At 56.4% G+C, this 9,101-nt stretch overlaps 5 protein-coding genes across 6 annotated transcripts; 2 read left to right on the top strand and 3 right to left on the bottom strand.

The window, feature by feature from the left end:
- Positions 1–303: 303 nt before the first annotated feature.
- SDRG_12339 (sodium/hydrogen exchanger 3) lies at positions 304–2,494 on the top strand. The gene is made up of 11 exons (XM_008618410.1): positions 304–545; positions 591–661; positions 706–754; positions 805–1,066; positions 1,164–1,324; positions 1,365–1,435; positions 1,483–1,673; positions 1,722–1,855; positions 1,903–2,040; positions 2,090–2,163; positions 2,226–2,494. Exons 1-11 carry the CDS (start codon positions 336–338, stop codon positions 2,440–2,442), a joined length of 1,578 nt encoding a protein of 525 aa, XP_008616632.1. The 5' UTR covers positions 304–335; the 3' UTR covers positions 2,443–2,494.
- Positions 2,400–3,177, bottom strand: SDRG_12338 (hypothetical protein). The gene has a single exon (XM_008618409.1). The coding sequence runs from the start codon at positions 3,150–3,152 to the stop codon at positions 2,697–2,699; it is 456 nt and encodes a 151-aa protein (XP_008616631.1). The 5' UTR covers positions 3,153–3,177; the 3' UTR covers positions 2,400–2,696.
- Positions 3,178–4,302: 1,125 nt separating this feature from the next.
- SDRG_12337 lies at positions 4,303–5,831 on the top strand. Of its 2 annotated transcripts, XM_008618407.1 has the most exons (6): positions 4,303–4,616; positions 4,658–4,834; positions 4,879–5,196; positions 5,237–5,346; positions 5,392–5,494; positions 5,547–5,831. In XM_008618407.1, the coding sequence occupies exons 1-6, from the start codon at positions 4,326–4,328 to the stop codon at positions 5,658–5,660; spliced, it is 1,113 nt and encodes a 370-aa protein (XP_008616629.1). In that variant the 5' UTR covers positions 4,303–4,325; the 3' UTR covers positions 5,661–5,831. The 2 variants fall into 2 exon arrangements, with proteins under 2 accessions (XP_008616629.1, XP_008616630.1); XM_008618408.1 differs by having other exon boundaries at positions 4,879–5,346.
- An 89-nt stretch (positions 5,832–5,920) lies between these two features.
- SDRG_12336 (hypothetical protein) lies at positions 5,921–6,543 on the bottom strand. The gene has a single exon (XM_008618406.1). It carries the CDS (start codon positions 6,437–6,439, stop codon positions 5,996–5,998), a length of 444 nt encoding a protein of 147 aa, XP_008616628.1. The 5' UTR covers positions 6,440–6,543; the 3' UTR covers positions 5,921–5,995.
- An 877-nt stretch (positions 6,544–7,420) lies between these two features.
- On the bottom strand, positions 7,421–7,939 carry SDRG_12335 (hypothetical protein). Its single transcript, XM_008618405.1, has one exon. It carries the CDS (start codon positions 7,927–7,929, stop codon positions 7,504–7,506), a length of 426 nt encoding a protein of 141 aa, XP_008616627.1. The 5' UTR covers positions 7,930–7,939; the 3' UTR covers positions 7,421–7,503.
- Positions 7,940–9,101: the final 1,162 nt, after the last annotated feature.

Below are 9,101 nucleotides of genomic sequence, written 5' to 3'. Positions count from 1 at the left end.
GCTGGTGTCATCTCGGCCACGGTGCTCTAGCTTTGTCGCGCCGCCCACGCCAGCACCTCTTATTTGCCTCCCTCAACTCGTTGACGTGAGTCCTCCATTCATGCATACGTAGCGTATTTTGAGTTTTTGTCGTCTCGAGAGGCGTGTGGAGCAGTGTCGTTGGTCGCAAGTGTAAGGTCGATTTGAGATTGGGTATTGAGAACACGATTTGAGATTGAGTTTGGGAAACTCTGTGTGCACGCAGATCCTATATCGACTGTGAAAGGTGTTGCAACTGGAATATCAATTGAAAGAGGTTTTCAAAATTCGCAAGAAATCTAGCAGATCCTGCGACGATGGAAGAAGCACAAGGGAGCATGGCGATGGCGCCGGCCGAGATCATGCTGGACGCGGTCCGCGCGGAAGAGGCCTGGACGGGCGTCGAGCTGCTCGTCTGCGCAGTGCTCCAGCTGCTGCTCGTCTTCCTCGGCTACCGGCTCGACCGCGCGACGACCCACACGATGATGATCCCCGAGTCGGCGTATGCGATCGTCTTTGGCCTCTGCGTACGCTCGCTCTCGCCTCTTCCTTCTTCCTGAAGATGCATGTAGTTTGGCGCAGTGCTCAAGTTCTGCACGCCTGTCGACAAGATCGGGCTCAACCCGCAGGTCCTTTTCTTCGGGTACCTTCTCTCGGCATATGACTCCGTACGATGCATGCGATTAGCCTCTTGCCGCCCATCATCCTCGAGGCGGGGTTTAGCATGAAGAAGCGCGTACGTTGCTCGAGCCATCGTTGCCACGCGACTGTACGGTCGTCATGTAGGGGTTTTTCACCAATTTTTCGACCATCTTGCTGCTCGCGATCGTCGGAACACTCGTGGCAACGTTCATCACGGGCGGGCTCTTGATTTGGCTCGGGCGCCTCGGGCTCATTACGGCGCTGACGCCGGCCGAAGCCTATCTCTACGGGTCGCTCATCTCGGCCGTGGACCCTGTCGCGACGCTCTCAGTCTTCAAGAAGAACGACGCGCCGCCCATGCTCTTCAACCTCGTCTTTGGCGAAAGCGTCCTCAACGACGGCGTCGGTACGCTGCTTGCATTTTCGACTATTTTGCGACCATTTTGCGTCCACTTTGACATTTGGGGTCGATTTTTCGCCAACTTATACGAATTTTGTTGTAGCGATTGTGGTATTTACGCTCTTTCAAGAGTTTATTCGTCATGGCGTCAGCGACGTCGACCACCACGCGGCGTTCATGGTCGTGCTCAAGGTGCTCGCCATCGGCATTGGCTCGGTCGCGCTCGCGGCCGCAGTTTGCTTCATCTCGGCCTTTATGCTCAAGGTAACCTCGCCATATATTCTTTATTCATCTGCGAGGCTAGATTGCCGACCCAATGCTGCAGCAGTACCCGCACTATGAGATCTCAATCGTGCTTCTCTCGGCCTACATTAGGTACTTCCACAAACCCTTGGTTTTGATTCAGTCCCTTGTGTCTTTAGCTACGTGGTCGGCGACCTCGCGGGTCTCTCTGGCATCGTCGCGCTCTTCTTTTCGGGCGTGCTCATGAGCCACTACCACTTGACCAACATGTCGCAGGAGAGTGCCACCGCGCTCAAGCACCTCCTCGCGACGCTGGCATTTCTGGCCGAGAACTTTATTTTTCTCTACCTTGGCGTCTCGGTCGTCGCATGTACGACGACGCTCGCCTTGCCCTTGCTCGCATTCATGGACTGTGTAGACTCGTCGTCGTTCAAGTGGGACTGGCGTTTTCTCATTCTGCAGCTGCTCGTGCTGCTGCTGGCGCGCGCCGCCAACACGTTTCCGCTCTGCGCCCTCGCCAACCTCGGTCGGAAGGACCCGATTCCATTTTCGGTATCGACGCTCTGCGCCTTGTTGGATGCTGAGAGGAGCTGGAGTAGCACATGGTGGTCATTTGGTTCTCGGGTCTCCGCGGTGCGATCGCGTTTGCCCTTGCGCTCAACGTCTGGACGCCGGACGAGTCGCACGCCGGCGTCATCAAGAGCAGTACGCTCTTCACCGTCATGTTTACAACCCTCGTGCGACGCTCGACGCTCGTGAAGCGCGTCTGATGCACGCGCCATGTAGGTCTTTGGCGTCTCGACCGGCCCGCTCTTGACGTACGTCGGGCTCGGGAAGCGCCATGCGCCGTCGCCATTCCTGTACGTTCTGCAAGACCAAGGCCATTCGGTGCGAAGATGATCGGACATTCTGCTGTGTATAGGCGCCCCGAAGCGGTCAAGCTCCTTGACGAGGTGCACGATTGCGGCGGCGACCCGATCTCGCCGACGGCCGAGACGGGCATGCATGGCATCTGGAACGACATGGACGCCAAGTACCTCATGCCGGTCTTTGGCAAGCAGCGCCAACAAGAGACCGAGTCGCATGCGACCATCAGTAGTATGAGCAGTAGCGGTTTGTCGGACTACGAACGTCCGTGATCTCTATTGCGTCATTTATATTTGCTCGCCCACACACTCTTTCTCGTCTGGTATCTTCATCTTGGTGGTCGTGGGTCGCCTCGTCGCGCGTTTGAGGCCTGCTCGCCGATTGTCTGCATGCGGCGGAGTCTGTACACAGGTCGTGCCAAGAATCGGGCAGGTCGGTCGCTGTACAGGAAAGGATTGGGCGGCGCGGCGAAGGCACAGGAGCGACGACGACGATATGAGGATCGCGCGTAGTCCCATGGGGTCGACTATATCGGTGGGTCGTCGCGCCGGCGGCGGTAGGTGGCACAGAGGGGTACGAGGCAGCGCGCTTGGGCGCAGTCGGCCGCATGGTCCTGCACGATCATGGTCCAGAGCTTGCACGCCGCGCAGGCACTGCGGTCGTGGCCTGCGGGCTGCGTTGCGAGGTGCAGCTCTACCTTCTTGACAAAGGCGAGCGTCGAGGCGCAGAGCTTATTGTCGCAGCCGGCGCAGGTCGCGACATGGCGCAGGCCGCGCAGCACCGACTGCATCTTCTCGGTCTGCAGGACGGGGTTGGGCCGGACGCAGGGCCGCTTGGCCACCTGCGTCGTCGCTTGCTGGTCATCGTCCTGGCTGCAGTCGTCGTCGAGGAGCCGGCGCTTCTTGAGCTGCAGCAGCGCCATGGGACGTCGTATATCGAGAATGAAGGCCACCGAATCACCGCTGGGGGCGGCGCCGACCATCACTCGGGCGCCCAGCGCCCACAAAGAACATGCGCGCAAGCTTCCCGATTGGAGGCCGCTTTCTCACAAGCGTCTCACTCGGCCCATAGAAACCTGCTATTTCGCTGGAGCTACGTCAGTGATGGTCCGACAATCGCGTTGCGAAGCCGATCGCAGACGTGTGTGGCAGTGGTGAATTGAACGTGAATAGCACCCAACGACTAATAGGACGAGGTTCCCTCGGCGTGGTTGCTACTGGTGATTGTAAAATCGATTGAGCTCAGACCGCCATCGTCGGTGAAGAGGCTCGTTGATACATGTATCCGACCTTGCGTGTCTAAACTCCTCGCCTAGCAATAATATCGTAGGTGGAGGCTCGACCAGTGATCTTGTGGCATCGAGCACGTGCGGTCAGTTCATGGATTGTAGAAGGCCTCAAGTGTTGGGCTAAAGCAACCACCGCAGCCTGCAGGGACCGAGTGCTCGTCGATGCAGACGGTCATGGGAAATGATCCTATATCCGGATCCGGGAGAGGGCGAGTAACGCCAGACACAGCCATCCAGATCTTATCCGGACAAATGCGTTGAGCCGCGATGTGCAAGACGGCCGGCGTCACCTCCAGGCGATGCAGAGCATATTATTGACGCTTTGGTACTCCAATTAGGCAATGTGAACTTGGAGCCGTTGACGTCGCGCTGGCATTCTACGACATACGAGACTCGTCGCCTGGCGCAGAAAACTGCGGGGTCAGGTGCGTGTATCATCTTCAATGGAGCGTGCAACCAGCCCCCTAGGGTTATCTGAGAACAATTCCACTCGTTGATTGCTCGTCACCGGCCGCAGATCTGAGCTACAGGTTTACCATGGGCGATGTCAAGACGACATTGTCCTAGCCCTTTTGATCAAGTTGGTCAATACATGTAAATGCCACAAGCGGGAAAAGGGTTCTTGCTTACTTTACAACCGAGCTCGACTACCTGCTGTAGCTCCTAGGTGGAGTCTTGCACGGGCAAATTGCCCGCGAGAAACCCCAGACAACGTACAACTGGTAGAATTATTCGTGTCGATATTGGCAGATTGATCGAGGTGTTTTGGGGCATGGAGGTCGTCAACTTGAACGATCTGAAATTCCGCATACGCGCATTTGATTGGTCCAATATGCCGGGCGTTGGCCAATCCGCGTGGCGTATTTTATGTTTGCAAGCGAGGCCAGTTCCAACTTGACCATGCCAACGCAAGTCCCGCTGCTTGACGGATCGCTCTACTACGTAGCGTACGACGCGCCCATGCCCAAGGCGCCCGACGTCCTCTACCTCAACGCCGACTACCGCTATATCGCGTACTTTGAAGACTTTGGCCCGTTCCACTTGGGCACGACGATGCAGTTTTGCGACGACCTCTCCGCGCTCGTCGCCCAAGCCAAGCGCGAGCACAAGGTCGTCCACGCGTGCACGCGCCATGGCCTCGAAGAGCAAGCCAACATGGTGCTCTCTCGATAGATACAGCCTCTCATTACATGCATTAGATGTGCCTCCTGGGCTGCTATGCTGTGCTGTGCGCTGGCATGACGCCCGCCGACGCACTGCGCCCATTCCACGACACGCAAGTAGCCTACTTTCACGACGCCACGGACGACGAGTGCTCGTTCGAGCTCTCCGTCTTGGATGTGGTCGAAGGATTTGCGAACGCGCTTGCGCGCAAGGTACGTGGTGCGAACTTCGCCGCATTCTCAAAATACGATGCTAGTACGTTGTTCGCGATCGATTTAGTGTGGCCGACTATGTCCACTACGAGAGCGTCGAGCACGGCAACTTGAATTGGATCACGCCGCGTCTACTGGCGTTTGCAGGTCCGTCGGCGACGACGCACCCGCCGTCTTTTTTTGTCCCATATTTTCAACGCCACAACATCACGCTCGTCGTGGGCTTGAACGAGCCGCTGTACGACGCCACGGCCTTTACCGAAAGGGGCATTGAGCACGTTGACTTGAGCTTTCCGGACGGCACCACTCCCTCCGAGGTCCTCTTGCGCACCTTCTTTGATGCGTGCAACGCGACACCAGGGGTATTTCTTAATGGAATGCGCGTCATACGGTCAGGCATAGGCGGTCGCAGTGCACTGCAAGGCGGGACTCGGTCGCACGGGCACGTGCATTGCTGCCTACCTCATGCAGCACGACGGGTTCTCGGCGAAACAAGCCATTGGCTGGCTACGGTACCGCATCAACAACCCTGGTATATGATGCAGAAGGAGTTGTAGACTCTGTCGCCCGGGTAGCGTCATTGGCCCGCAACAAGACTTTCTCGTCGCCAACGAAGCGACCAAGTGGGTGTCGATGCCGCTAAGTGTTGCCGAGCCACGTGTACGAACACGTTCGACAAGGGACGGCGGGACTCAGACCGGATCGTGTGTAGGCCAAGCTGCCAACCGCTGCTTGGAACCAAGGCGCCCAGCTCTTACTGCAGCGCAAGCGCAAGCGTTGTCCAACGCGAGAGACAAATGCGAGCAGCGTGCGACTCAAAGCTTAGCTCTCTTCGTGTCTCAGAGTCGGCAACCATGCGCGCGCCGGTTCGTTTGGATTGTTTACATAGTTTCATCAAGTGTATCTTCACGTCGCCAGAAGGCGCTACGGCGATTCCGATCTATTGCAAAGCACTCGCTCATCATGAAATGCAGCACAATAAGATCTGCCGTTCGTATTTGAGGTCGACGCAGAGACTGCCACGTCACCATCTGAGTCTGAGCGAATGACGTGGCAGCCTCCTGTCCTTGCTCCCGAAACAATGGATCGAAAACGACAAGGATCGGTTGGAATTTGATAAAACACATACATCTAGGACCGTTTGGTCATGCCGCGCGGCCTCTACGGTGGACTAGACAAGAGCTCGTCAAGAAAATCGCACTCGTCCTCAGACCACTGGGTAGGAGGCTGTTGGACGTCAAAGGGCTCTATCTCATCGAGCTGCGTATCCGAAAGAAGCAGCGCGACGATGGCCATGTCGGCAACATCGGACGTCGTCGCGCGTTGCGGCACCGAAAATGGAATCGGCTCTGGCAAGCCGGACGCGACTTCACGCTGGCGCTGGGCCAAGATTTGCTGCTTGCGCTGCGCGCGCTGGCTCTGGCGACGCTTGGCCGCATACGCTTTTTGGATCGCATTGGCTTTGGTGCGGTGGTACTCGCAGAGCGTGTGCAGCACGCCGCTTCGCCGGTAAATGCGCGGGTTGGGACATTTCGAGTAGGTGTACCGGCATCGCTCGTCGTCGCTCGTGGCCGGCGATGCACTGTTGCTGTGACGACTGCACATGGTATTTCATTCTGGCGTGAGCTGTTCAAGTCGTCGCGGCGTTGATGCATCAGGCAGAAGCAAGCGACAACAAAGCATTGACCATCAGTCGAGTTGACAGAGCGAATTCAGCGACTAGGGTCGCGGGCTCGTGCGACGCGCCAATGTACGTACGCGTACAATCAAATACAAATTTCAAGATAAAAAGCGTACAAAACAAATGTACGGGAACGTGTCCCACATGAAAACTTTTGAATTGCGCTGCGTTGACATCGTTTCGCGTACGCACTATGAGCAAATGGACTAGGCGTCGGAAAGGATACTATGGGGCACAGCACGAATAGCCACGTTTACTTGTGTGCATGTGTATAGTATGTAGAGCGTCAACGGATTGCGGCCTCGTGATCGTGCTGACGTGTGTTGGTTACATGCACGCTGCGCTCAAAGGGTTCAGCGGCATGAATCCGGTATTGATATGAGGCACTAGACTCGTACGACCCATGGACACACAAGTAAGCGACTGGATACTTGGATCCGTGCATTATCTCTGTGTGTTTAAAGTCATGCCTACACAACGACTAGCCACAACCGTGTGCCCTTTAATTGGTCACCGCTGCGTGGACGGGCGAGCAGTTTCAAGACGCTATTGTTATTTGGGCGACCTTGTGGCTCCAGTGCGCATGACGAAGCGCTCGCACGTATGACACTTGACAGTTTCATGAGTCAATAAACCATGACAGTTTCTAAGTGTCATGTAAGCAAAGCATCGCAGACTAGTGAAATCGTCTGCGGACGCGAGGCGTGGGTGCCCTAAGGAAGCGTGCACGTGGAGCGACCTCATTGTATCGAGGTGGCTTGACGTGGCTCTAGTGTCCTTTGGCAACGACACTTGCCTGCAAGTGCATTCTCTATCGTGGGTAGAAACATGCATTCCGGACTTTTCGCACCATTTTCTGTGCCACCGAATCCAATCCGATTTTACACACTATTGCATACGAGGAATGTGGGTTTCTCGATATCGAGGGGTTTAACTTATTAGATTTTATATATATATTCTAGCACGCACGCAATAGTCGCGGGCGATGTCACTCGGACGGCATGAGTTCGGAGAGAAACTCCTTTTCTTCGTCCGAGAGGGGCGTAGCTTCTGACCACACGTTGGTCGGCTCAATGTCGTCGGTCATCTCAGGCAGAAACATTGTGAGAGCTTGGAGGTCCATGGGCTCGATCGAGAGCGGCGTCGGCGGCGCGAGCGGGCGATACGGAATCGGTTCCATGGGGCCGCTATACCGGATGGGGCGCGGCGGGAGGCCGGCCGCACCGCGCTGTGCGCGCAGTCGCTGGCGACGCTTGGTCGCATACGTCTTTTGAATCATATTCGCCTTGTTGCGGTGGAATTCGCAGAGCGTGTGGAGGACGCCGTCGTTGCGGTACGTGCGCATGTTGGTGCACGACTTGTAGGCGTACGTGCACCGAAGATGCGCGGGCTGGGACATCTTTGGTGGGAGCATAAGAGAGCAAAAGCAAAAATGAAGGAAATGTTTGGTTGGTATCCCTTGCAAATCAGGGATCCGGCCCGTCGCAGGCACTCAAAGATTACCCGCCCAAGGTAAACTTTTCTTGGCCCAAGTAGCTTGCGACATGACATTGTACGAGTGTACGTACGTTTGTACTCAATGTAAGTAGCTAATGTACGGTACGATGTACGATGACCCTCGTGATCAGCGTGTGACACGCTCGTGGGAAAGTGGACGGTGGCGCGCCGAGTGTCGGCAAAGATCGTTAGACACGCGGGCCGCTGGGACATCCCGCGATCTTTTGAGCGCTGAGTGGTGGCGACGTCGACGGAGCGAGCGTCGAGTAGCCGCGATCGCATGCGTGCTCGACGAAGCGCCTGCGATATGCCGCTGTGTTTACATGCACCTTGGCGCTGGGCGGTTTCTTGAGGCTGTCGGCCATTCGCCGACGTCGTCGATGGCAACAACGAAGGCCGGTTCGAGTGAGACAGCGACGCCGCGCTGCAGCGATGACTTGTTCATGTAGCTGATGCGTCGAGGCGCTTACCGGGCACACACGGCGTCGCGTCAACGCGCTTCCCAAGGATATCGAAGCGTCTTGTTCGTATTTTCGAACGCACCCACCGAGTGATTGGAACCGGTCACGCCGCACCCAGAAACGAACAACACGCGAGCATAAATAAGATGCTTGGCTGGGAACGCTGGCCACATACCAGTAGCCGCGCCTCGCTCACGCTCTGTCGATGAAAATCCCATGCCTCGACGGCATGTTGAAGTTGCTGCGCGCCTGGCTAAGGTGGGAAATGCGACGACCACGTGGTGAATATTGCACTCGTTTCCTGTGCCTTCTGGCAACGACACCGGCGGCACTTGGGTGATCTTGTGATCTTGTGGGCAGTGCAGAACCGTTCACTCTTCGTTGGCTACTACTTTGTCCAAGGTGTGGCATGCAACATGTTGAGGGAATGAACGCGTACACGCAATCGAAGGCCTTGTCAATGAACGGTACTGGACCTTGCACAGTAGAGAAGTTCGTGATTGCTCGACGCAAAGTACTTGACGACACCATTCTTGAACCGCTTCTCCACTCCGAGACGCACGTTCCATTTTTTCGCAGCGATACATGGGTCGTGTCTTTGCCGGATGGACCCCGTTGATTGTCTTGG

The sequence above is a fragment of the Saprolegnia diclina genome, assembly GCF_000281045.1.
Source record: "Saprolegnia diclina VS20 unplaced genomic scaffold supercont1.48, whole genome shotgun sequence".
Classification (NCBI taxonomy): Eukaryota; Oomycota; class Saprolegniomycetes; order Saprolegniales; family Saprolegniaceae; genus Saprolegnia; species Saprolegnia diclina.
Note: the sequence above shows the minus strand (reverse complement) of the source record. Positions and strands in the feature narration are given on the sequence as shown.

Excerpts from the sequence above, each read along its gene's own strand:
- SDRG_12339 (XM_008618410.1), top strand. The coding sequence starts at position 336 with ATGGAAGAAGCACAAGGGAGCATGGCGATGGCGCCGGCCGAGATCATG. Across the intron at positions 2,041-2,089 it reads CCGTCATGTTTACAACCCTC|GTCTTTGGCGTCTCGACCGG; the intron begins GTGCGACGCTCG and ends CGCGCCATGTAG. Across the intron at positions 2,164-2,225 it reads CATGCGCCGTCGCCATTCCT|GCGCCCCGAAGCGGTCAAGC; the intron begins GTACGTTCTGCA and ends TGCTGTGTATAG.
- SDRG_12338 (XM_008618409.1), bottom strand. The coding sequence starts at position 3,152 with ATGGTCGGCGCCGCCCCCAGCGGTGATTCGGTGGCCTTCATTCTCGAT.
- SDRG_12337 (XM_008618407.1), top strand. The coding sequence starts at position 4,326 with ATGTTTGCAAGCGAGGCCAGTTCCAACTTGACCATGCCAACGCAAGTC. Across the intron at positions 4,617-4,657 it reads TCGAAGAGCAAGCCAACATG|ATGTGCCTCCTGGGCTGCTA; the intron begins GTGCTCTCTCGA and ends TACATGCATTAG. Across the intron at positions 5,495-5,546 it reads TAAGTGTTGCCGAGCCACGT|GCCAAGCTGCCAACCGCTGC; the intron begins GTACGAACACGT and ends GATCGTGTGTAG.
- SDRG_12336 (XM_008618406.1), bottom strand. The coding sequence starts at position 6,439 with ATGTGCAGTCGTCACAGCAACAGTGCATCGCCGGCCACGAGCGACGAC.
- SDRG_12335 (XM_008618405.1), bottom strand. The coding sequence starts at position 7,929 with ATGCTCCCACCAAAGATGTCCCAGCCCGCGCATCTTCGGTGCACGTAC.